Source organism: Polyodon spathula, chromosome 17, assembly GCF_017654505.1.
Source record: "Polyodon spathula isolate WHYD16114869_AA chromosome 17, ASM1765450v1, whole genome shotgun sequence".
NCBI lineage: Eukaryota > Metazoa > Chordata > Actinopteri > Acipenseriformes > Polyodontidae > Polyodon > Polyodon spathula.
In genome coordinates, this window is record NC_054550.1 from 35,311,502 (window position 1) to 35,338,659 (window position 27,158).

The following is a 27,158-nucleotide window of genomic DNA, read 5'->3' on the forward strand; positions in this document are numbered from 1 at the left end:
GTGCATTGATCAACATCTCTTATAGAGTTATAGAGAGGAGCGTCTCGCTAACGAACATACAAAAACAAGGAGCTGTGAATGGGTCATCTGGCAGCTTTGATAGCCCTGCTCTGAGGGGATGAGGACGCCGCGAGACAGATCAAGATTACAGCGGGCGCAAGAGAGAGAGAGAGAGAGGGAGAGAGAGAAGAGAAACTGTTGCCACTCGTGCATGTGTCAACACGAATCACAGCACTGCGAAGAGACGAGGCTTCAACTGTCACGAGACTATTCAGGAAATTAACCGCTACACCTGAGCAGGAAAATCCTGAAACTCAACCTGCACCAGCGGCAGTGTCTGCTGTTGCATTCTATTGTATTACTTACTGAATGGGTGATCCTGCCGCCTCATTGAGGATGACTCAGAAAAGGAAGGCGATGGACTGGATCCTTTCAGGGAAATGGCAGGGAAGGCAGTTGGGTTTTGACATAATCATTCTCGGTCCTTGCAGGGGCTCGCCCCACTCTGTTGTGTGAGTTATTGTCTGTAATGCACAGGTTTGCTGGTGTATTCATATACGCTGCATGTTTGGCTGATGCCTCACCTTCTGCCCTCTGGCGCTCCTGGGCACCCAGCTCCTCTTGTGCAGACATGCCCAGGCTTGGGTCCTGACATGCTGCACCCTCCCTCCACGCACAGCACAACACTATCCCTGCACACACGCTCCTCCACTGGGACTGGCTGAAAATATACAGCACCCTACACACTGAACAGGGAAGGCAGCTGGTTTTTTAATTGAATTGCTCATTAAATGTGTGGCTTGGTAACTCTTCTCTCTGCTTCCGCACAGCAGGGGAAGCACAAGCAGTGGCAGTGTAGCAATGTGAGTTTCCACGCGTGAGCTCCATGGATGGGCCCCAAGTCTGTCTTTTTTCTGGTGCCCATTTTGTTCAGTTGCAAGCTGACATGCAAACTGGGGGAGCCTTTACTAACCCTTCTTGAAAACATTTTCTGCGGTACACCATGACAGAAGCATATTAAAAATGTGTGGTAAAGCACTGAGAAAGCACAGAGAAATCCTGGCAGAGCAAAAGAGAATGTTAAGGACGGGAAAACTTTGGGAAAGGAGGGGGCTGGGTAATGAAAAAATGCTAACACCCCCCCCCCCCCCCCCCCCAACATACACACCACGCCCTTCACCAATAAAAACAAAGTGAAGGTTTGTCTGTTGGAGAGCTGTGACTTCAGCACTCACCCCCCTCTCCTGCTGTGCTCCAGAGTGGCATGTAAACAAACTGATACTGTAGTACATAAAGAATCCTTCCAGCAGACCTCAGAGCTGTTTATCTTCTCCACCGCCAGACCTCAGCCCATCACAGTGGCAGCTCTTCTTTCCTCTGAGCCTCTTCTTCCCAGACGCTAAAAACACACACACACACACACACACGCACCCACGCACACACACACGCACACACACACACACGCACCCACGCACACACACATGCATACACACACACACACACACGCACACACACACACACACACACACACACGCACACACACACACACACACACACACACACGCACACACACACACACACACACACACACACACGCACGCACGCACGCACACACCCACACACACCCACGCACACACACACAAACACACACATATATATATACACGCACGCACGCACGCGCGCGCGTGCGCGCGCACACACACACCCACACAAACAAGATTTCCACTCCTGTGGAACCAGGCCTCCCACAGGCACATTCTGATAAACAAACTGCTCCTAACAGTGTGGCACTCTACATTCACTGATTCATGCAGAACCAATTCAGATATTTCATCCCTTTCTGCAGTTTTGGACACCCTCTCAAAGTGTCTGTTGGCGTTCATGACTAATTCATCTTAATTAAGGGTTTAATATGAATTAATCTAGAGGAATGTGGCGTGGGTTTTAATCACATTAGTTAATCTGGATAATTCTGTAACAAATCGGCATTTTATACACTTTTAACCCAATATTTTTTTTAATTAGTTTTAAGACAATAACATGCGATAAATGGACTGACATTTAAAGAGACAATGTAATGGATTAATAATAGTCTTCATGAATTCACTTAGCAATGTGTTGATTAATACACATCTCATTTGAATTGCCGGTATATTTAAATAATAAGCAGTTCTCCAGGCAAGCAAACTGAAAGTAAAAACCCCCTGGGTGATGTTGGTTTATATGTTGCAGTGTTTGACTTGCCTGGATTTATTCTGAAATCAGTGTGTTCAGATTTCGCAGTCTGTTTGCATTCCTTATATCCAGGGGGGTTCAGCTGGGAGCCCCCTTGAAGCCTGCGAGCCCCACGTCACTCTTACTCCGTCGTCAGCATTTCAAAGCTGGACCTCGAATGGCCTCAGGCCAGCTGGTTATAAAGAATTGTACTCAGTCAAGGAGCTGGAAGCATGGTGCAGTGCTGATTTGTACAACAGGGTCTGAATCCTGGACCAAGAAAATCTGAACCAGATTGAAATATTTGTAACCTTTTCCCTAAAGGCGTCAGAGGTCAGAGGTCATAATGTCAGAGGTCGAATCCCTCCGTGGTTAATTTGTATGTATGCACTTGACCTTACCTGCCCTGTGCTTGTGGAGCAGGGAGGAGGGGAGGGGTTGGGGAGTCAGTTTGTGCAGAGCTGCTGTGTTTATTGTGTAGAAGTTAATCCAAGATCTACCCTGTCAAAGCCTTGTCTGACCTGGGGTACCGTGTGAAGATGACCCCCAGTGACAGCCAGCTTTCCCTTGTCTATCTAATCAGACAGGACCCAGGCACAGCGCCTCAGAGGAAAACCACACACAGCCTCCTCTCCAGACCACTCGGGTTCCTTGCAGGCAGGAGGCATCCCTCGTGCTCTGTTTTATTACCTGTGTGATCGGTGGACTCCTTCACTGTTTTCTCAGGTTTCAAAGCAGGTTTCGAGAAGTTTAGGGGCACAGACCTTAACATTTCCATCGCGTTGAACAAAGAAACTAAACCCAGCACAAAGCAGCTGGATTAAACTTTCATAACACAGGCCGTGTTTCAAGGGGTTTGCTGCCTTTCCTCTCTGCATATCAACATTGTGATGATGTGTAAGTACACATGTATTTACTAAGTAACTGCTCTGTAAAATACACAGCAATTACACACACTTAATGTCATGTCACTGAAGCTTTTCTAGACCCACTCGATTACTCACTGCTAGACTCCTGCTTAATTAATATGCTACTCAAACTGATACAACAGTTAGACTTCTTTCAGAGCACAGCCTCACATGTGATTATAATGAGTTGTTTAAAGGGTACATAAGGACCTTTTATTTTATTGTGTTATGTGTCCCATCATCATCCTGCTCACTGAAAAATCCATCTCAGGTACATATGTGAGCAGGAGGATGATGGGAAATGTAGTTCTGAGAGGTCCTGCAGCTACATGGGAAGCCATCTTGAGGGAGGGAGTGCAATTTAAAAGTTTAAAAAAGTGGTCAAAATATATATATATAAAAAAAAATTTAAACAATACACACACCTTATGTAAACAGTTGTAGCAACACATGGGAACACGTAACACAATCAAATAAAAAGAGGTCCTTATGTAGCCTTTAATTTGTCCTTCTAATTGGGAGCAAGGTCTCCTCTCCGTTTCCTCCACTAGTATTTCCTGTTCAAAAAGACAATAGCGCTGTTACAGAGAGATACTACCGCAATGCTGGAGCATTGTCTCCCATTTCACCTCGGTGTCAGAGCGAAGTAACTGTAGACTGGGCCAATACAATGAGCCTCATCATATTACAGAGGAAAGTGACACTAGAACAATTGCACAGAGCGCTCTGTACAGCTTTTGATTTTTACAATGTAGGAAATGGCTTTGGAGAAAAAATTATTCTTTAAATAACTCAGGGGTTAAATCTGTGTGAATAGAGCCCGGAACTACAAACTAATACTATCAGAAATGTGAAGCACACACTATCTGACTGGCCTCTTCATTTAATAGCATGCTGTTAAACTCAACAGCTTTTTCAAGAGCCCTGCATGTCTTACCCTGCATTTTCATGGGCATTGCCTGACATATAAATCAACTAGACTTTAAAGAGTTACTGTACGAGAGACGCCATTGCACTCGTGTGCCCAAGCAGAAAGCAGCCCTCTGCCCAGGTGGTGTGCACGCTGTACAAACCTGCAGCACAATGGAGAGCCACCAGGAGCAAGAGCCAGCACAAGCTGCAATCAACCACAGATTGTATCAGCACACTTTCCAAGGCGCAGTAAACCATTCAAACTGTTCCTAGTACTAATAAGATCATTGGGACATTACTAAGAGCGCTTTGCTTTCCCAGGTGGCAGGGGCACAATGTTATTGCCCATGGTTTGGTTCCTTTTTTACTCTTGTTATTTTGAGCCGCAGTGTAGGATGTGTGGATAATTAGAAGCAGGTTTTTCCACCCCAGTGAGTCTCTCTGACTTGGGGCAGTGTGCACTTGAAGGTTGTTCCTCGGAGTTTGAGATTACTCCAGTGTGCACACGCATATCCTTTCACTGATTCCCTGCCTTGCTCTGCACAATCACTGAATAGCGTAAGAGGGGGCTGTGTGATGGAGCGTGTTGCTCTGATTTCCAATAATGTGGGGAGCCAGCCACCGCTCAGTCACTGACCAGACACACTAGCACACACTGTAGTGCTGTATTCACCCGTGGGCTGCATAGCATAATATATACAAGCTGCATCTCCCCTCTTACAAGTCAGTTTCAGTCACGATTGACTAGACAGCAGCTGTGATAGATTTTGGCAGAGGGCAGGTAGTAGGCACTTGGTTGTCAGGGTGATGGGCACCCTCTCTGTGTTCCAGGAATTCTGCACTTCCCGACCAGATTTCCAGCCCCAAACTTCCCTGGAGGAATTAGAAAAGGAAATCTGAGGCATGGCAAAGTCCAGATCAATTGAAACACCTTGCAGTCACATCAGATCTCAGGGATAGAAATAAGACTCTCACGTTGCATAGCAGTTCCACCCACTCCAGGTTTTACTGCAAGCTTTATTAGCCCCAGTGTATCAGTATCACAGCTCTTATTAAACTCATAGTGAAACCATGAGTCTATCTATCAATCTATCCCTGAGTCTATCTATCAATCCATCCCTGAGTCTATCTATCAATCCATCCCTGAGTCTATCTATCAATCCATCCCTGAGTCTATCTATCAATCCATCCCTGAGTCTATCTATCAATCCATCCCTGAGTCTATCTATCAATCCATCCCTGAGTCTATCTATCAATCCATCCCTGAGTCTATCTATCAATCCATCCCTGAGTCTATCTATCAATCCATCCCTGAGTCTATCTATCAATCCATCCCTGAGTCTATCTATCAATCTATCCCTGAATCTATTGATTTCATCTTTTCACAGTCTGTCCAAGAATATATCATCACAGCCCATAATCCCAAAGAGAGTAAGATGCCACACGCTGCCCTTCCCTGGGGTGGCTGCTCTGTATAAACTTTCAAAGGCTGCCTTTATTTTGGCAACAATGTAACAAACAAACTAGGGTTCACTTTCAGTGGGACAAACATAGCGACTCCGTGAAAAGCAGTAGCCTTGTTTGCCGAGGCCGCGACGGTTCAGTCTGCTTCGCTTTTTTTCCGAATTGTTTGCTCTCACATTGGCGCGGCACGTTGCTGTAAGCATCTGTTTATACTGTCAGTGCCGTGCTTCACACCAGGAAAGCGTGCAGCTGCGCACATTGACCCGATTACTGTACTTCACTTGAAGTCCTGACAAAACAAAAAAGTACCAAATACGCCTACAGTCAAATACTGCACCGGTATACACGTCTCTACTGGGGGCTTCACGTGTAAAACTTGACATGAGTGTAACTCCCCCCCATAAAAACACATGATGTATTCGGTGTAGAGATCATAACGTTTACACAAAACCTGGGCAAACGGCAATTACTAGCCAGGAGGCAGCATTTGTTATCCCAGTATTGATTTACTTTTTTTTAAAAGGGAGGAGTCGAGAGTAAAGAGTTCCCCCCGCCCCCCTAAAAAAAAAAAAAAAAAAATCAGCGCTGCAGAACTCCTGCTTCGCGTAGAATGACAGGCTTGCAACGGACGCTACCAAACTGTTCCAAAGAGGGTGCTCGATGAAATAAAGTCTTCTTTGCGTTGTTTTAAACACGGAACAACACTGTTTAAAAAAATAAATTACAGGACTAGTCCATCTACAAAACACGCTATTCTGTAAAACGAATAACGACACCCAGACTAACAACGGCTTTTTAAGGATCTAAAAAGTCGTCCCACCCTTTATTATGCGACTGTGGTTCGCCCGTCCCCCTGTTCCACATGTGTTACAGTTTGTGCGCTGTTTCAGTGCGCTGTGTGGCACAGAGACTAACGAGTTGTAACAGTACCCTAAACCAAAGGGAAACGATACAGTTTACTACACAGAAGTACGGGAATTGCACTATTATGCCAGGCAGGATTGTTTTTGACTCGGAAGAAGGTCAGTGCGTGTGTTTTCTGTGTTCTTGTGATTGCATTTCATTTGTATACAGTGTGTATATTCACTGGAGGGGTGCTGTCACTCCGGAGCGCTTTTCCTAAGTTGATATCATGCATGTGTCGATGGATGCCTCTACACTTTACTGCACTGCTGTGTGTACAGTGAAAGTTGGGACAGTGCTGCTTTGCTTGTCAGACTTGAAGTTCAGGGATGAGTGTTTTAGTTAGACTGGCTTTTTAGAAGCAGGCTGTAGTTAAAAGCTTGTAGATTGAGCCGGCCCGACACCGCCAGCGACGCGTTTGAAACTGTAAAATGACCCTACTGGGGAAATCTGTCTGTCTTTTTATATATTGAAGCATTGCTGCCATGCCGCTTAAACTTTTTTTTTAAATTTATTTCTGTAGTAATTAGTATTATTTTACATTTGTTTTGTTTTGTTTTTGCAGTCAGTTTATTGTCATATCGGTCGGGTTTTTATTGTAACAAATTCCCTAATGAAGAGAGAGACAGACAACGATAGTTTTAATCTCTTTTTGCTCTGCTTTAATCCTGGCAGCATCGATCACTCGCATCAGGCACACAGATAAACTAAGAGGGTTTAGTGTAGTTACAGAGTGTCGATGAAGTTTCGGTAAGCCACGTCCTTGCTATTCTAATACAATCTCGAATGTTGCTTTGTGTCGGATATTCCAACAACCAAAAAGAGTTGCTCTCAAAATTCTGCATTCTAAATTCTACACCTAACGCACTGCTGTCCAAGAATAACAATGCAGTGTGCCTAAAAATCCATGAGAACTCTCATCAAAATACTTGGAGAAATGACTCATGTTTCCAGAAGGAAGTGGTCTATCAAGTATTTTTGCAGTCTGGCCCTGTGTGTGTGTGTGTTTTTTTTTTTTTTTTTTTTTTTTTTTTTTTTTTTTGCAGAATAATAACTGCTTGAAAGCAGAGTCTCCTGTTACAGAAGTGCTGTGGAGTTCGTTACCGCATTCTGAAATATCTTCCACACTGTATCACAAAGCCATTTTAAACGAGATCAGATGGCTTGCATACAGCACAGAGCAGCGCTGGAATGGCATCTTGCACATCTTGGCACAATTCCAAGTCATATTCTAAATGGATTGCAAAAGAGGCCGCCCCCCCCCCCCCCCCCCCCCCCCCCCCCCCAAAAAAAAAAAAAAAAAAAAAAACGTTTCCTGTTTGAATGCAGGACATTGGAATAGCTTCTGGTAACGCTGTGTTTTTGCCATTTTTTGTTTCCAGAGAGTTCTACAGTCATTATTGTATCATCATTGTTTACATCATAATGAAACCAGCAATGAGTTACTGGGAGTTTAATAAGACTCGCCTGGGGCTAATCAAGCTTGTAGTAAAACCTGGAATGGGCGAGACTGCTATGCAACGGGAGTCTTATTTCCATCCCTGTTATCTTCTAACCCCAGGTTTCTCATTCCAGCTGTGCAGATGCTCCCAGAACAGTCTGCTGTGTGTGGGGAGGTGGGAGGGTCCCCTGATCTCAGGTGTGAGTTACAGAGGCGAGTGGAAACGAATGGGAGTGAGTTGAAGGAGCGCTGCCCTGTTAGAAAGTGCCTCCCTGTTCGTGTGTAGAAACGCTCCCATACAGCAGCTCAGTGCTGAGCTGCAGGGAAGATGGCTTGATTGGGGAGCTACTTAATAATAGACTCACTGAAACATGACAAAGCCCTGCTGTGTTGATTTTTGTTCAGAGCTGTTTTAAACCTGATCATTGGTTGTGGTATTTGAAGAGTGCCGGGAGCCAAACCTGCTTCACGGTCGCATCATTGTCACGGTATTTCTACCAGAGAGCCTCGGACGTCTTGCCTTGCCTGGTAACTTGAACCGGAGGTGCTTCGTGACGTTGCTGGGTGACTCTTCTCTCCGAAGGTGTATTTTTAGGGCATTCACATAACCTCTGCAATATTGGATCAGTCATGCTTTTAGGTGGATTAATCACTCTGGTAAGCTGTTCAATAGCTGACCCCAGAGATTCCTGTGGATTCTCAGTTAGTGACACAAAGCGTAGTTGAGTTCTGTGGTTGAGCCTTGAACCCGAGAGGTGAGGTGAGGCAATGCACAATATTGAAAGAGGTTCTGCAGTGAGCTCCTCAGAGTCCAGGAGAGGGAGGGGAGGGGAGGGGAGGGGAGGGGAGGGGTACAGTTTTTAGAATGACAGGCTATTGATTTCCTGTGTTGACCCAGCTCTGCCTCAACTTGGCGGCTGCTTACTTTTTTCAGGAATGCACCCTGTGTGTGTGTGTGTGCATCTCTCTCTCTCTCTCTCTCTCTCTCTCTCTCTCTCTCTCTCTCTCCTTTTCCCGGGTCCTCTTCATGTTCCAATTGGGTGTTTGCTTCCTCTCCCCGGGTGCTCTTCATGTTCCAGTTGGGTGTTTGCTGCCTGTCCTTCCTCTCCCCGGGTGCTCTTCTTGTGTTTAGTCACTCCACTCTGCTGGAGATGTTGCCGATGGCTTCAGGATTCAGGCATGCTAATCATTTCCTCTCGGAGGGATTTCTGTCCTTTTTAAATATTCTAACAAAAACAAAATCTGGAGTTTGAAGGGAGCAGAATCCAAAAATGGCTTGCTTTGAACAGCAGCCATGCTGTGTATTTCTAAATGGTCTGTTATTATGAATCTATATTGTATTTTGGCAGGTTTAATTTGTAGTGTTTAAAATGCTCTTTGAGGTGTAGGTGTTTTTATAGTAAGCTTCACACATGTGTGTTGGCACTCCCCTCATCATGTTGACCCTGAAACTGTTCACATTGAGCACATCCAATAGCGGGGACATTGAGCAGCCTGACCGTGACCTGCTCCCCTTCCGTGCGCAGCCTGACCGTGACCTGCTCCCCTTCCGTGCGCAGCCTGACCGTGACCTGCTCCCCTCCCGTGCGCAGCCTGACCGTGACCTGCTCCCCTCCCGTGCGCAGCCTGACCGTGACCTGCTCCCCTCCCGTGCGCAGCCTGACCGTGACCTGCTCCCCTCCCGTGCGCAGCCTGACCGTGACCTGCTCCCCTCCCGTGCACAGCCTGACCGTGACCTGCTCCCCTCCCGTGCGCAGCCTGACCGTGACCTGCTCCCCTCCCGTGCGCAGCCTGACCGTGACCTGCTCCCCTCCCGTGCGCAGCCTCAGGAGCAGGAACGCTGTACGATTCTGCTATGCTTGTACTCCCAGCTCTGGGTTTGGGGGGGCCATTCAATGTCACGCTCCTGATTTGGGGGTTAAGAAGCGGTCATGGTGAAGATACTCCATTCGTTATCAACAGTGGTTTGTTCTGATGTGTGACCACGAATATTTTCTGAACAAATATTTAACCCAGCAGCAGTTATTTTTTAAACCCAGTTTGCTTAGAGCTTGAGTAGACATCTGAGGAAAGTGGCTCGTTTGCCTCCTCCTTTTAACTGTACTTTTGGGGGCAAACCTGGACGCTTTCTACGAATAACTGGAGGAAAAGGAAATCTGTTTTTTATTTTGTTCAGGGAAATAAGACTCCATGTTTGATCCATGTTACTAGGAGTTTAACAAGACACATGAGCTTGTGACCTCTGGGATGGGTGAAACTGCTCTGCAGTAGGAGTGTTGGTGCCATCCCTGTCTTCATAAACGTCTCTTGTGTCATACACACTGATGGGGCAGAAGCATGTCAAACTGCAATTACCCAGCACCACCCTGACTAGAGCGTTTTAAACGGTTTTGTTCCTCATGCAGCAATGTTGTGCAAGTATTGTAATGTCAGGTCTGAACCCTCTGTCTGTTCTGTGGAAACATTCTCAACCTGTTTCTCATGAAAACACGACCCCCTGCCCCTGTTTTGTCTTTTATTATGACTTCCACGGCCTGGGTTTGACTTCTCCCCTCGCTCGCGGTGGTACTGCACAGCTCCTGTGAGCCTGGCCCTTTGAATACAGCTTTCAGTTCAGCATTATAGAAGTGACAGTGCGCTTTGAGTCCATCGAAGCAATCGTCTGCTCCCAGGGCTAAAAGCTGGGAATAATGACGTTGGGGGACTGGAACACAGAGACCAGAGATTAGTGGAATGGGTTGCCACGTTTTTGCTGCCGAAATTAGGGTCTTTCAAGAAGCGACCTTGATGAAATTCTGGGATCAGTCAGCTGCTGGGAAGGACTGTACTAATCAAGGTCCTGTATCAAATGTGTTGTCAAATGCATCCCTCGAACTGGATTTCCATCCCTGGACTCTGGAGTACGTTCCCAGCAAAGTCCCGCTTTTCACCTGTGTGTTTGCGTTATTACTTTTAGAGACAGTATAAGCTGCGCTTGTCATTGAGTTTGCAATACTGCCCCCTCTGGTGGAGTCAGCTTGGCTGTTTCTGTTGGAAGAACTGTGTTCTTGTGGAAGTCTTGAAGTTGTATTCTCTGAGTTACAGGACAGGAGTGTACAGCGTCTGTTTTGCAATGTTCTATACAGTAAAGGGGGTGGAGACCTGTGACTAACCACTGTGTGTTGTGCTGAGACATGCCTGGGCATTGTCTCCATTTAGGTGTGTAGTATTTCTTGTTTTCCTTTTCCCTTCGTCACCTGTAAAACAGATGTCTCTAGCTTTTCCCTGCCAGTGAAGCTATAAATAACATATTTTATAGGGGCTGAAATAATTGCTGTGGTGTTATAACTTTCTTTGAAAAAGCAGCCGACACCACATGGGAATCAAGAACTGTCTGAAACGTGTGTGTTCATCCACTGCACTTGAGCGATTGCAAGTAAAGGGATGGCAAGAAGACTCCCATTGCAGAGCAGTTTGATCCACTCCTTGTTTTACTATGAATGTAATAAGACACACCTGAGCTTGTTATCTTCACTATGGCTAATCAAGCTCGTAGTAAAACCTGGAAAGGTTCAAACTTACTTCCATCCGTGAAGTACAGCAATAGGACTCCCATTGCATAGGAGTTTGAGCCAGGCCAGTGCCGTGGGCTTGGCTGCAGTGTTTTGGTATTGTGATAAGCTCTGTGTGGGGTTAAACTTGGTGACCTGGAGTGTCTCAAAGTGCTGTCCAGTCGGATGCAGCTGAGATTTCTACCGCTGCTTCATAGACAGCCTGCTAGACTCATTCCTAGAGGGTTGCGACATCCTCACTCGGCACCCTACAGCTGTTCTTGTGCGCTAGAATCTGCTCTCTCGCCGATCCCCTTTCGTGAGTTATAATCTTGTGTTTATTTTTTTGTCCTTTAATTTTGATAACATCTGGTACTGTTGTGTTTAAATGTATTAATGTGGGTTAGAGCAGAACTGAAGCTTGATGAAATTCAATGATAAGAATGCAGTCTGTGGTCTTTGCCTGGATTTCTATGGAAGTGTTGGTTGAGTCTCTGCATGTCCACACTTGCCCCGGCCCTCGTGGAGGTGAGATAGGAATGTCGCAGAGAACAACACGAGATCCGGCCTCATCACGCAGAGAGTGTGTGCTGTGCTATGTGCTGCAGGGCCTCTGTTTCATAGTTCTGCAGGTCGCGGTTTTGTAAAGTCATATTGTACTGTTTCCTTGTTGTTGCAAGAGTAGGTGTAGCCTAGCAGTTACCCATAGGTAATGATTCATTATTTATCCCTGTCTGGTTATGCTTCCTGGGTCATTTCATGTTCAGTGTTATAAAGAATGTCTATTGGATTATTGGAAAATCAAATTAAAAAAAACAGGTTACATCTTAAAGGATATTCCTGGCTTTTGCTGGAAAAGCAATGCTCAATCACACTGTCCTGTCACTGGTTCACCTCCCACACACGTCGCCAACACGCAGTATGTTTGGACATGCAATAGGATTCAGGAGCTGAGTGGGGTGATGTACAGCGCGTGCGCGTTGGGAGCCCAGCAGTCCAGGGGTCCCTGTTCCCTGCTGTGGATCTGGGGGAGGCTGGATGAGCAGGTCTGAGGTTTCTTCAGTATTCTGTCAGGTCTCAGAAAGCCTGTGATTAATCCAGGGGTGATGTGACTGTTTACCTCGACCTTCTGCCTCTAAAGTAAACAGCACAACAGTGGGAGGTTTTCCTCTGAGGATGCAGCCTGGAGGCCGTGGGGAGCAGCTTTCTACTGGGAGAATGAGCACGTCTTTGAGGAGGTGTCCTGAACTGGGAGGTCCAAGAAATCCAGACCTTGAACAGCAACAGCAGCAGCTTTTTGAAAACCTGTGTTTACTGTTGTAATGCTCTCCCAATATCCTGGGTGGGATGTGTAATTAGACACATGGTTGTTCATGAGAGACTTGTTGTTAGCTCTGTATGATGGAGCAGGTATTCATACCAGCAGTGCCTAAATGACTTCTTCATTGTTTACAAGATTCTTCCCAAAAAAAAAAAAAACATTAATCAATATCAGACTGTGAAATTGCTGTTCGTTCCCCAGCAGGATGACTGAAACATTATTCTCTGCGCTCTTTAAAAGTTTGAATGTTCCCAGAGAATTTAGTTCCAGGTTAATCATTTGGTGTTGCATTACACGGCATTCCCTGTAAAATAATTTTTCATTTGAGGGAGGGAGGGAGGGAGGGAGTGAACTTGAGGAGCAAAGCCCTTTCCAATCTGGACCAGTGCCCGGTTCATTTCTTTTTGCCGCTGAAGTAAGTTTAAGGTTTTGATTCAAAACAGTACAGTCGGATCAAGCAGCTCGGAGATCCTGTTCCTTTCCTGCTTGAAGTGTGTTTGGAATCACAAGTGACCTCCTTGCTATTCGTTCCTGTAGCCGGGTTTATGATGGGGTTTCATAGGATTTCATTCGGAATGAAAGATACTCGGACTAACCAGTCCTTCTGGTTCTGAAGCTTGGTCAGCCAGGTGAGCTGCGATTACATTCTCCTACTGTTCAAAATTGAATCCGCTGTTCAAGATATAGTTAGAAATCCCACATCCTGCCACCAAGGAGCAGAGTTAGGCTTGTTACACTTTTTTGTGTAAGGGACTGTGCTGTGAAACAGGATTTCACATCTCTCTGCCTTCGTCTGCATGAAGATGCATTTCAGTATTGTACAGCAAACTATTCGGCTGTCTTTTTGATTCCTTCTAACAGGAGGAAGGCATCACGGGCCACTTTGTTTTTCTTGTTTGTCAATTTTACCAGGACCTGCAATATTCATTTGAGATCCACCTTGCTTCACGGTGCTTCTAAAACAGTGCTGTGGTTTAAATCCTTACTGTTTTGACATGAACCAGTCCCTGCACTGTAATGTTGGCAGCCATGGGGCACAGGCAACGATCCGTAGAAAGAAGCAGCAATGCAGGAATGTTTGAGCCCTGGATCGGTAGCAGGGGATGAATGTTACCCGGTGTCAGTTTCATCTGCTCTTCCTCGCAGACTCCTGAGGAATTTGGCGAGAGACTCGGAGCTGAAGGGAACTCGCCAGCATCTCGCAGAGAGCTGTGTTGCTCCTGCGTTTCACAGTGCAGGATGATGCAAGTAATCCTGGCAAGCAGGGTCTGCAGGCTTCATAGAGACGAGAGAAATAGGAATCTGCCTGAGCAGTGCTAGTGGCAAGTGAAGGTCAAATAAATATTTAATAAAACTGACAAAGATCTGTCTAAGTACTAGGGGTGTAATGATTCATCGTGGATAGACGAATCGTGATCCTTTCTTTACGTGATATATCACAAGGGTGTCCAATCACGGTGCTGGAGGGCTGTTCCACTCCAGGTTGAAAAGAATGAACTACTTCAGGGTCTGGATGGAGGTTTAATTGGCACGCTCAAGGAAATGGACTTCTGTTTTAAATTCAGGTGATTTACTCTTTGAAATGTCTGTTTGTTAACAGAGTGAAACACAGATCTGGCTTGCTGTACATCAAACAAAACTGTAGGTGCATGGGTTAATGTTTTACAAAAATAAATGAACAGGAGTCTGTGTACACCAGAGTAAAAGCTCATGCCTACATTTCAAACCCGGTGCATGAGCCAGCCCTCCCTTCATCGCCCCTGCTCTGCAAAGCCTCCTGGCTGAATGAGCGAAGCTGGTTGCTCTGAGCCTGCATTCTGCAGCAGCTCCTGGAAGAGGAGTCCTACTCAAACGTACCTTCTGGTTATCTTTAGCGTTGAGGTTTTTCTTGTGCAAGGCGGTTGATTTCACGGTATAGGTGAAAGAGCCTCTTCCATTATGCTCTGTCAAGTCACTCCAGTAATCCGTTAACACGCTGTGATTCAATTTGAGACCTTGGGGGCTCTGTTTATCAAATGTTTGTCTCCAGTGATGCATTTGGCATTATTTAAGAGAACAATTTTTTTTTTAATTAAACAGTAAGTTTTAAAGAGATGTAAGAAAGTAGACAATCTGTTGGAAAGTATATGACTGCACTTCAAACCCTGCTAAAAAGAGACTCCACAAGCACACGCATTCAAATCAATACTTTTTTTGGTCGTTAGTAGTGTGAGTGGCCTTTGGAGTCTCAGCTATTTATAGTTCCCGGCTGTCGCTCTGAACTTTCACTCCGCTGCTTCCAGTTTACATGGGGCCTGTGTGAGTCTTTTGAATATTTCTTTGCAGTTTCATTGTGAGTGCTGGGACCTCTCGGATCCCTGTGCCCCGTGCAGGGACAGCCAGCCAGCCTGCCTGCCTGCCGGGGTCCTGTCCTGCACGAGTAACTGTGTTCCCACTCAGCTGGACTGCATGCACTTGAGATCCTCTGTCAATTGACGTTGCATGGTCTCCATGTTGGGATCAAGAGCCACTGGGTCCTGGGTCCGAACTTCAGAACTGGGATACATGTAATGCAATTTGGTCTATTTTGTACTGTTAGAAAAAAAGTTTCCACTGGGAGCTTGGTTGAGATACAGTAACTAAATTCATTACACCAGTTTGACCTAAACTGGATTTGAACCCAGGACTCCCAGGAGGTAAAGGCTTGAAAGGCTAATGAGTTTTGGGCGGGGGTTCTTTTTTTATTAATAACATTGTTCTAGATTTCAGTTATCAGCTGGGAGCTCTGGAGCAGAGCGCATGCCATGAGATGTCGAGCGAGGTACTGGCAGCGAGCACAGAGCTGGGAGGAATCAAAAGGCTTAATTGTCGGAATGAGAAACAGATGTTGGAGCGGAATTCTCCTGACTGCAGCCCTTTTTTCTTGGCTGTGCACTTGCTCTCTTTCTCTCTCTCTTTGCTCGCCCACTCGCTCGTTCTCACTCAAATCAGATTTCATGGAATTTTGGCTCTGCCCACTGCTGCTAAGTAGGGTAGGGCAACAGATTAGAGTGCTGCTGTGTATAAAAGAGAGAGAGAGGGCAAGGGTTTCCAGCAGGACTATAACTTTCTCTCTGAAACTTGAGGGAGCCTGGTAAAGTCTTTATCCCAGCTCAGCCCAGCTCCCTCCCCTGCGGCTTGGGGTTAGATTATCACAAGTGCCACCGGAACAAAGTGTGTGATTTTTAAAGGGGCTCCTGGGGGTGCAGTGAAGCACTCTTGAGTTCACGCTGTCACAGCATGGCTCTGAGCCCTGGAGTGGTGCTGGACTGATCGCTGTGGAGAGCTCTTTAAAGCACAAAGCACTCTACTGTAGCCTCGCCACGTCGCATTAATTACATTCAAGTTACATTTGCCAGTTGCTCAGCTGTTGTTTAATTTTGTTCTTGATGTATTGGTATGTTGTGTGTTTCGGAGCAGCTCTTGAGCTGTAGTTGTGAGGTTATCTTTGCCATTAGACCTGTAATATTGGCTAGACAATAGGGGTGCACTGATACTCGTCTTTATCTTCAGGTGTTAAAGAAATCAAAACACGCCTTCTTTATTCATTTCAAAACAAGAAAAGCTTTCCTTCTCTCACCTTTACCACTGAGTACCATTCAAGGGCAATTAACTTCCACATTCGGAGTGTTTTTCAAAAGCCGATCAGAAACCAAACATCCCTCTCTTTCGGGTTGCTGACGGGTTTCCTCCCCTAGCGAGGCTGTATTTACGAGGTTTGAGTATCGGCACACTCCTGCTAGCTAAGCAGAGTCTGCTTGATCACAGCAGTGCAGGAATGAAGATCTGAAATACCAGGGGTACAGAGTTTACTTATACTCCCCTAGTTCTCTGTCATGCAGTCTATGCATATTTTTAAGCCGATTTTCAAAAGTGAAGGAATATTTGAACAATCTGATACACTTTTTTTTGGAAGTCCAGCGCTTATTCAACAGTAACCTGCTCTGTGGAAGCCGGGTCTGGGATTGCAGTACAGTACGTTCCTGGTGCAGAGTAATTGACTTGCTTTTTTTATGGTTAGCACCAGTCCTAATAACATCTCCTGGTTTTACCTGGAGGGCTTCAGTTATTCAGCTTGTCAAAGTGAACTCCCACAGATGTGTTGTGTGGGTTTGCATTGCCACGCTGCCGTGTTTGGTCTGCATTTTTTCTCTTCAGTCTAGACCTGGTGTGATCTCTGTTTATGTAAGTATCAAAGGCCTTGCTGAGCTGCAGATGAAGTCTGTTGCTGTGGAATGTCAAGCAGAGTGGTGCCATTGTGCCTGAAATGGTTCTAGTTGCCTTATTGGTTCAGGCTCCTGTGGGAGAGCTTGTAATACAGTGCATGCAGTTTAGGAATATTGCATAGTTTTAATGCAGGGATAGAAACCAGACTCCTATTGCATTGCAGTCTCACCCATTCCAGGTTTTACTACACGCTTGATTAGAGGTAAGAAGCTGAAGTGTGTCTTATTATTAAACTCGCTGTAACACCGGGAGAGGATCAAACCTCTATGCAATGGGAGTCTAATTTCCATCCCTGTGATGCTGTATAGAAACTAGGAAATAATATTTGATCGGTTAAGTAATTGCATTACAATTCTTACTGTAAAGTATTGCATACTAAGTGGGCTTCATACAGTTTCACATGTGTGACCCCCTGTGCTCTCTCTCTCTCTCTCTCTCTCTCCCCCCAGCTGTGCAGCCTGGCAGTGTCCATGCCCGAGCCGGCAGGCCCCGCCTCTAGGTGTGACGTGTTGTGGGCTTGTGCGGAGGCTGGCAGGGCTGTCATCGGGTACAGCTGAGCGAGTGCTGGCACTGGGCTTGGTGCCCACCACCGAGATCGTCCCACCAGGACAAAAATGAACAAGCTGAACTTCCATAACAACAAAGCCATGCAGGACCGCCGCTGCGTCTGCGTCTTCCTCCCCAACGATGAGACCCTCAACATCATTGTCAACGTGAGCACCGTGGGCTGGTCCTGTTAGTGATTGGGAAGGGGCAAGAAACTCTGTGTAGGGTAGTATGTGGGTGCGGGGCTCTGTAAGGGGTTTATACTACTGTATACTAGCTATAAATAACAAGGCAAGAGGCAGCAGTTATCTACCTTCATTGTAAACAGCCCTTGTACCCTATCCACAGCAGGGCTGGGGTCCGCTCCTTTTTTTAAAATCAGTTTCCAGTTCCCATTCTCTTTTAATCAATTCCATTTTTGACACAGGCTTTATTGAGCAAACGCATGAACAACTTGTCAGCAGCACATTTCACAATTGCAATACAAACGGATCAATTCAACCTGTTAGTGAAACACCATGAGCTGCTCAGATTTTAAAAGCACAGGGAAACAGACTGGCGCAGTGCACATGTTATTTGGTTAGTTACTCTGTGCTTGCTCATGGATTATTTTCTGTACAGTATATGAATTCTGTAAAATACCAGTCAAAGCTCTTCTGATCACTGATACTCCTAGACTGGGTCTTCTCTTACGTGCAACGCAGAGGACTTCCAGCAATGCTGTGTCAGGTGGTGTCTGTCCAGTTGTAACAGTGCAGCTTTGCCTCGTGACCTCACGCTCCTCCCCCTCTCTGAACCCTGTCTGTGTGCAGGTGAAGACGCTGTGTCAGGATCTTCTCGTCCAGGTGTGTGATCTCATCCGACTCAAAGACTGTCACCTCTTCGGCCTCAGTGTGATCCAGAGTGAGTGCCGGCCTCCTTCTGTTTTGATGTGTAACTGCTCTTAAGATTATTAATGCTGTTGTACTTCCAGTTGACCCCCTCAAGGAGTAATTGGGGGAGACTGGGCTGTTCCTGTTTCATTGTAGTAACTTCCACTGACCCGAGGTCATCCAGATTTAGACACAGTACAACAGCTTGTGTGGTGACCGCCAGTGTGTGTGTGTGTGTGTGTTTTGGGGGTGGGGGGGTCTGTCTCCAGGCTCTGGCCATGTACGCTCCTCTGTGTGGTGGGACAGGCTGATGGATGGATGGTGACAGCTGCATGATGCAGTGCTTTTTGTTTTTTAAATGAGAGAATGTCCATGCGTCTGATCTGATGAGTGTGGAATCAGTTTACAAACAGGAGCTGTGTGGGGGCCAGTCCAGCGCTGTGCAGCACCGCAAGCACGGGCCAGTCCAGCGCTGTGCAGCACCGCAAGCACGGGCCAGTCCAGCACCGCAAGCACGGGCCAGTCCAGCGCTGTGCAGCACCGCAAGCACGGGCCAGTCCAGCGCTGTGCAGCACCGCAAGCACGGGCCAGTCCGGCACTGCAAGCACGGGCCAGTCCAGCGCTGTGCAGCACTGCAAGCACGGGCCAGTCCAGCGCTGTGCAGCACCGCAAGCACGGGCCAGTCCGGCACCGCAAGCACGGGCCAGTCCAGCGCTGTGCAGCACCGCAAGCACGGGCCAGTCCGGCACCGCAAGCACGGGCCAGTCCAGCGCTGTGCAGCACCGCAAGCACGGGCCAGTCCTGCTCTGTGCAGCACCGCAAGCACGGGCCAGTCCTGCTCTGTGCAGCACCGCAAGCACGGGCCAGTCCGGCGCTGTGTGGCACCGCAAGCACGGGCCAGTCCAGCGCTGTGCAGCACCGCAAGCACGGGCCAGTCCAGCACTGTGCAGCACTGCAAACACGCTGTCCTGCAGGCCCTGTATAACTATATAACTATATTCTATAGCTTTGCATGCAGTTGAGAGAAGCTCTCATATTAACCTGCTCTGCTTCTCCATTCTGCAGATAATGAACAGGTGTACATGGAGCTGGGTCAGAAGCTTTCCAAGTACTGCCCGAAGGAGTGGAAGAGGGAGGCGAGTAAGGTGAGAGAAGTACAGTACTGCACCTGTAACAGGGACGTAAGTAAGACTCCTGTTGCATAGCAGTTTGATGCAATCCTGGTTTTTTAATGTGAGTTTAATAAGACACTCCTGATCTTGTTACCTATACACTGAGGCTAATCTGGCTCCATTTAAAACCTGGAATGTGGGAAGTGCTATGCAATAGGGGTCTTTCATGGTGAGTTGTACTTATGTTAACATGGACTGCTGTATCTGAAGAATGGTGCCTCGTAATGCCTTGTCCTCTTCTCCGTGACAGGGAATCGATCAGTTCGGGCCCCCGATGATCATTCATTTCAGGGCGCAGTACTACGTGGAGAACGGCCGGTTGATAGGGTAAGGATCAACGAATGTTTAGTTTAAATAAAACCCAGGACAAGTTCTTTAAATAACCTCAACCCTGGAGACGTGCATTTCCTCCTGCACTCTGTGTGCTCTAGCTGTTGATTCCTTGTGTTCATTGTTTCTGGATCTGCTTTTGTAGCTGCTGCATGGCGTGTTCCCTGCTTCACTGATCCTCTCCCTCTCTCTGTGTCCCTCTCAGTGACCGCACTGCCCGTTACTATTACTACTGGCACCTGAGGAAGCAGGTGCTGCAGTCCCAGTGTCCTCAGCGAGAAGAGGCCTACTTCCTCCTAGCCGCCTTCGCTCTGCAGGCCGACCTGGGAAACTACAAACGAAACAAACACTTTGGGAAATACTTCGAGCCCGAGGACTACTTCCCTCCCTGGGTGAGTGAGGGCCCCTTCCCTCTGTGCTGAATGAAGATCTTGTCTCTAGTGTGTAGGAGCCACATGGAGTGCGAGCAGGAGAGCGTTACAGACGAGCTGCGGCGGTAGTGTTCTCGTGACAACTGGAACTCGGACTACTTTGGTTGGGTTAAATGAGGCCAGGCACTTTGACCGCAGTTGTATAAGCTGCATTTAAGAGAATAACTGTTAATCTGAGCTGTTGGCTGTTGGAAGTCATAGTGAGTGTGGCGTTTACCTGCTGTACTGATCTCCTCTCTCTCTCTGTGTCTGCCCCCCTCACCTCCCCCTTCAGGTGATTGTGAAGAGGGGGAAGGAGTATATTCTGAGGCACATTCCCAGCATGCACAAAGATCAGTTTGCACTGACGGCCTCCGAGGCTCATCTGAAATACATCAAGGAGTCGGCCCCTCTGGATGACGTGGCCGTGCATTACTACCGACTCTACAAGGTGAGGAGGGGGGGGTTGGTTACACTGGCCTTGACTAGACACAGAGAGACACACACGCAGGACTCGTACTCTTTTACTCCCTCAATCTCTTGCTCTCGCTCTTACACTCTCTCTCTCTCTCATAGGACAAAAGGGAAGTGGAGGCCTCCCTGACCCTTGGACTGACCCTGCGTGGAATTCAGATCTTTCAGGTAAGAGATGAGAGAATTACCAAAGCTCAGATCGGTTAAGTGATTTAGTACTGGGGGAGGGGGTTAATGCTGAGAGGACAGGCTTGTATGCAGTTGCAATGAAGGTGTTTCCAGCGACGCTGACGGAGTCTTTGCTTGTTTTTCAGAATGTGGGCGAGTCCAAGCAGCTGCTGTATGACTTCCCCTGGACCAACGTGGGGAAGCTGGTGTTCGTGGTGAGTGGAGACTCTCGCGGCCAGGGGCTGTTCTGTCTGCTGCACTGATCCCTTTAGTGTAGCGCGAACCATTCACAAGATCCACTGCGTTTAAATAATAGAGAGGATAGGAAAGTCAAACATCCAGCAGACTCTTTTAGTTAATTTCTGAATATGAGGCAGATCTGCTGCTGTTTAGATGAGTGGAGTAGACCTTGCTGGCTCTTTCAATGTCTGTTACACCTCATATGCATTTTCTACCACCTGCCTGCACTGATGTACCTCCTGAGTGTGGTTGTGTGCTTCACCAGGAATACTATGAACTAGTTCACAGAGAGGGCTGTTAATCACGTTCTCTACACAGACTGTATAGAACATGCAGACTCTGAAAATCTCTATATATTTCTACATATTCTCTGACACCCCCACCCAGCTCTGTGCTGCTCCTCTCCAGCTGCACCACATGTTTTTTGATTAAGTTTTTTATAAAATATGAGCTCGTAAAGTCACCAGAGCCACCCTGAAAACGCGTTCAGCTGGCATTCAAAGAGCTGTTCGCTTGCGTCAGACCCCACAGCTTCGTCAGCAGAGGAAGGGAAAGAGAACACTTCATCCTGCAGCTTCCCGTTCCAACGCGATTGCTTGCGTGTGTGTGACCTTTCATTCAGTTAAGCTTTATTGAACCAGGAGACAGGCAGGCCAAATCAATTCTGACCAGCTCGCTCTACTGCAAAGAAATAAAATAAATAAAAAAATAAACTAAGTGGAAAGTTCAAGGCAGACGAGTGTGTGAAGCTTGTGTAACCCCAGGAGGGGAGCTGTGTAATGGGAAACCTGCTGCTTTTAATTCAACCTCCACAAGCCATTATCTCAATTAAGCACAACACATTAAACGATGCATCCTGGTAACAGATACATTAGACAAAATTGATTTAATTACTATTTATTTATTTGTTTACCTAAATTATCTGCATTCTAGCCAGGATTTTACTCCTTTTATGAAATCTTGCGGTGAAATACTTGTACAGCTGGGGATGGAAATCCAGCCCATTCCAGCTTTTAATACGAGCTTGATTAGCCACAGCCGCAAGGTAACAAGCTCAGCTGTCTTATTAAACTCAGTAAAATTGGGAATGGATTGACCTGCTGTGCAATGAGAGTCTTATTCCCATCCCTGAACAGTATCCCCTGTTAAAAGCATCTTCTAATGAGCACAGTCGCTGGCTGTGTCCCAGTTCTGTCAGCGAGGACTTGGCTGTTTGGAGATTCTTCTCCTCGGTTAACTTGCAGCCAGCTGTTTGAATGCTGGGCTGGTAGATCCCTGCTGTGCTGTTTTTTTTTGTTTTTTTTGCCAGATTTTGAGGTTCTGATTTAATCCTTGCTTGGTTTTAACAGGATTTGGAGCTTTAGCATTTACAAAAACTCTGCTAGATAAATAATCTGTGCAGAGATCCTACTTTGGCGTCTTTCGTTTTGTAAAGCACACAATAAGACGCCAGGAAGTGCCAGCATTGCACTGCGCTGGCCTGAGCCGAGTGCGTTCCAGCAAGTGTCGAAGTCTCGTGCTTTGTGTCTGAAGGAATAGGGAGCCTGGTCCTGGTGTTTCAGATGTAATAACCATGGAGGGGCTTCTCTTGAGAACAGGCTCTGCTGATTTACACCCCAAATAAAAGTTCCTAAAGGGATTAGAGGTGGGAATTGCTGAGGAATGCTGGCATGCATATCCAGGACCACTTAACCCCTTGCAGTCTCGTCCTGGGAAGTGAAGACCATGCAATGAACCAGCCGGCTGCTACGCACCCTGGTGCTTGCTCGGGCGTCTCCCTCCAGTTAGCACGTGTTCCGGTGTGAGGGCAGCTCTGCCGCGGGAACCCGTTCCACGTGTGCTGTTTTGAACTCTGAGCTCCTCTGTGTCTCTGGGGAGTGGGCTGACCTGTGCTGTTCTTCACAGCAGATAGGGTTACTTTGCAAGCTCTGGGAATGGCTGGTACCCTGCAGGCAAGGCAGAGGAACGCAGTGTTCCAGTTTCACACGCACACACAGAGAGAGAGGGGGTTAGGGATATAGACAGACACACACACAGAGAGGGGGTTAGGGATATAGACACACACACACAGAGAGAGGGGGTTAGGGATATAGACACACACACACACACAGAGAGAGGGGGTTAGGGATATAGACACACACACACACAGAGAGAGGGGGTTAGGGATATAGACGCACACACATAGAGAAAGTGGTGTTAGGCATATAGGCACACACTGCTGAAAGTGATAATTTCAGCTCTTTATTCTCATAGTCTTGATCTCCAGCTGTCAATCCCTCCAGACCAAACCCAGCTGCAGCAGCAGGGGAGAAAGAACAGTTTCACACATGCCAGTCTTCACCTGTCAGCAGTAACTGCATAACAACTCTGTTTCTGTTGCCTACAAGGCTGTGAATCGGCTTCACCTCTTCATAGTACTGTAGCCCCCCTGCTGTTTTCTGTAATGCTGCCACTGGCCACTAGATGGCAGCAGATACAAGAACTCCTTTCCCAATAGCAGGGCACTGAAGGAGGATAGGTTTCCCTTTGTACAGTACATAACTCCTATTGCATAGCAGTTGGATCCATTCCTGGTTTTACTGGGAGTTTAAGGCACACCTGTGCCTGTTACCTGTACACTGTGGCTAATCAAGCTTGTATTAAAACCTGGAATGGATGACACTGAGTTGCAGTAAGAGTCTGATTCCTTCTTGTATGAAGGAGAACAGTAGTCCAGTGTGATATGAGAGAATCAGCTCTCTCCGGTGGACCCTGTTTAACTGCCACTCTCTTTCTGGCAGGGTAAGAAGTTTGAGATCCTGCCGGATGGCTTGCCCTCGGCCCGGAAGCTCATCTACTACACCGGCTGCCCGATGCGCTCCCGACACCTGCTGCAGCTGCTGAGCTACAGCCACCAGCTCTACATGAACCTGCAGCCTGTGATGAAGCAGGTCCGCCGGCTGGAGGAGAACGAAGGTGTGTGTGAGACAGACACAGCTCCCGGATCAGCGTGAGCCTGCGGGGTTCTGTACTGCACAGACGAGCCTGCGGGGTTCTGTACTGCACAGACAAGCCTGCGGGGTTCTGTACTGCACAGACGAGCCTGCGGGGTTCTGTACTGCACAGACGAGCCTGCGGGGTTCTGTACTGCACAGACGAGCCTGCGGGGTTCTGTACTGCACAGACGAGCCTGCGGGGTTCTGTACTGCACAGACGAGCCTGCGGGGTTCTGTACTGCACAGACGAGCCTGCGGGGTTCTGTACTGCACAGACGAGCCTGCGGGGTTCTGTACTGCACAGACGAGCCTGCGGGGTTCTGTACTGCACAGACGAGCCTGCGGGGTTCTGTACTGCACAGACGAGCCTGCGGGGTTCTGTACTGCACAGACGAGCCTGCGGGGTTCTGTACTGCACAGACGAGCCTGCGGGGTTCTGTACTGCACAGACGAGCCTGCGGGGTTCTGTACTGCACAGACGAGCCTGCGGGGTTCTGTACTGCACAGACGAGCCTGCGGGGTTCTGTACTGCACAGACGAGCCTGCGGGGTTCTGTACTGCACAGACGAGCCTGCGGGGTTCTGTACTGCACAGACGAGCCTGCGGGGTTCTGTACTGCACAGACGAGCCTGCGGGGTTCTGTACTGCACAGACAAGCCTGCGGGGTTCTGTACTGCACAGAGTCTCAGTCTCCCTGTGATTGGAACTGCAGTTTATACTCTGCATATGTTTGTTTGTTTTCATTGTGCTGTTTTTCTGTTTTATCCTCAGTGTCTGTTTTGCCACCTCCTCAATTTTAAAGACCTGTGGGTTGAACTATTAAATATTTCACAAGAGTTAAAGATAAGGAGCTGTACAACCTTTTTCTTCTCCTAAAGTATTGCAATTATTTGTATTCATGTATTTGCAGCAGTGTGCACACTGGTTTGTTTCCTGGGATGCACAGTAATGTGATTTGTGTGTGTGTGCATGCCCAGCAGTGAAAGTTGCTGTTCTGAACACTTTAAGCACTCAGATAAGTTATCAGTTGATATTCCCCATGTTGATGTACAGCAGTGACTGACTCTGTCCCCCTCTCGTCTCCTGTCCGCTGCCCCAGATAAGAAGCAGTACCGCGAGTCGTACATCAGCGACGCTCTGGAGCTCGACATGGAGCAGCTGGAGAAGCGCTCACGGGCGAGTGGCAGCAGCGCTGGCAGCAGCTCCCGGCACAAGAGGCTCTCCCGACACTCCACTGTCAGCCACGGCAGCTCCCATACCTCTGGCATCGAGTCGGACAGCTTCCGCACAGCCAGCCAGGCCCCCCACCGCCCCCTGCGCACCTGCAGCAGCTCCACGACCAGCCACGGCAGCTCCCACACCTCGGGGGTAGAGAGCGGGGGCAAGGACGACGGTAAGGGGCTCCTCATAGGGCTCGGGGTGTAGCGGTTCAGTGCGTATCGACGAGTCCTGGAGCTGTCTTTTGAGAAATCGCATTGCAATAGAGGTGTGTGTCGTGATGCATGATGTGCTTCTGTGTTGATCTCCCCTCTCAGAGATCGAGATGCTGGTGGACGACCCAAAGGACTACGAGCAGCTTCATGATGTGGAGTTCAGCCCGGACCTGTGCATCCACATCACAGAGGACATGCTGAGCACAGGCCAGATCAACGGCTACTCAGGTGAGACACTTCTAAACAAGCCAGGAGCACTGCCCTGTTCACATGGGAGATGTACAGTATATATTTTTGCAGTACTAGAGCTACACAAAACGACTATTCGGATAAGCCAGCCAAAGGGGAGACTCATTCGTGTCGACTGGCATGCTTTGGGTTTGGATCGCTGTTTTTCAGTCTAAGAAAGGCAGCTGTCATGGGGATATTGACATGTCTTGATACACGCAAGCTGGATCACTGGAAAGTATTGGGTTTGAAAGCAGCCTAATGCTGGTGAGCTGTCTAGTGTAACAGGGGCAGCACGTTCCCGCAGTGTGCAGGTTGGGGAGCAGTGCCTGTGCCCCGGCTCTAACTCTGTGATGCTCTCTTGCTGCTGTCTGTGTTGCAGGACTGATCGTGAAGGACATCAGCTCGTCCACCTCCAGCTCTTCAGAGACAGTGGTGAAGCTGAGGGGGCAGAGCATCGACTCCCTGCCGCAGGTACTCCTGTGAACTGTCATCAACTTACTTACCTTCCCTGAATCTAGTGCAGGGATGGAAGGAAGACCCGCTGTATAGCGGTTTGATCCATTCCTGGTTTTACTGCGAGTTTAACAAGACACGCCTAAGCTTGTTACCTAGACACTGTGGCCAGTCAAGCGCATAGTAAAACCTGGAATGGCTGAAACTGCTCCACGGTGAGGTTGTATCAATCTAGAGAAGCATTTATTAGTGTGCTTGGATGTTAACATGTATCTGCTTTATTAGTATTGCTAGGCTTATTTTTAGGTAAGATAATCAGAGTCTATGAAATCAGACAGGCATGTTTTTATGAATGAGTTTTAACACAAGCCTGGCCAAAGTTATCCCTTCCACTCCGGGTCTTTGTTCCAACCTTGTTCTAAATGGTATAATTGAACCAGTTACACCTAAATCCAGACCCTGAAATAGTTAATTGATCTAATTGTTACCTGTAAACCTGGAGTGGCATGGCGAGTGGGCACCCCAGTTTTAAAACCATGGGGAGGGCAGCTGTGAAGAGCTGCCAGTCCTGAAGCTGACCGTACACTTGTGCTTTTCACCCTTTCCTCCCTGCTCTGGTTAGACGGTGTACCGCAAGCCAAGGTCATCGACGGACCGGCACAGTCAGAGTCTGGACGACATCCGGCACGACCACAAGGGCTGGCTGCAGTGGGCGGAGCTGTGCCAGGACGCGGCGCAGAGCTACACCTTCGGCTGCACGCCGGAGCTGAGCGACGCCGGCTACCACAGCCTGGCCGAGCAGTGCGCCGCCATCAAAGAGCCCTCTGCCAGAGCGGTCAAGAGGACCAGCAAGTACTTCTCCCTGGACCTGACCAGCAACGAGGTGCCTGAGTTCGTGGTCTAAAAAGCTGGCACC

General features: G+C 47.8%; 1 protein-coding gene across 1 annotated transcript; it reads left to right on the top strand.

Annotated features, from left to right (window-relative positions):
• The first annotated feature begins 6,390 nt into the window (after window positions 1-6,390).
• Window positions 6,391-27,158, top strand: LOC121329483 (FERM domain-containing protein 6-like). Its single transcript, XM_041275048.1, has 14 exons — window positions 6,391-6,520; window positions 17,388-17,651; window positions 18,297-18,387; window positions 19,422-19,501; window positions 19,779-19,855; window positions 20,064-20,250; window positions 20,564-20,719; window positions 20,845-20,910; window positions 21,057-21,125; window positions 23,931-24,105; window positions 25,225-25,518; window positions 25,661-25,786; window positions 26,169-26,260; window positions 26,865-27,158. Exons 2-14 carry the CDS (start codon window positions 17,553-17,555, stop codon window positions 27,144-27,146), a joined length of 1,794 nt encoding a protein of 597 aa, XP_041130982.1. The 5' UTR covers window positions 6,391-6,520; window positions 17,388-17,552; the 3' UTR covers window positions 27,147-27,158.

Bases quoted from the DNA above. Each gene is read 5' to 3' on its own strand.
- LOC121329483 (XM_041275048.1), top strand. From the start codon at position 17,553: ATGAACAAGCTGAACTTCCATAACAACAAAGCCATGCAGGACCGCCGC. The intron at 18,388-19,421 runs GTGAGTGCCGGC...TCCATTCTGCAG, and splicing joins CGGCCTCAGTGTGATCCAGA to ATAATGAACAGGTGTACATG. The intron at 21,126-23,930 runs GTGAGTGGAGAC...TCTTTCTGGCAG, and splicing joins TGGGGAAGCTGGTGTTCGTG to GGTAAGAAGTTTGAGATCCT.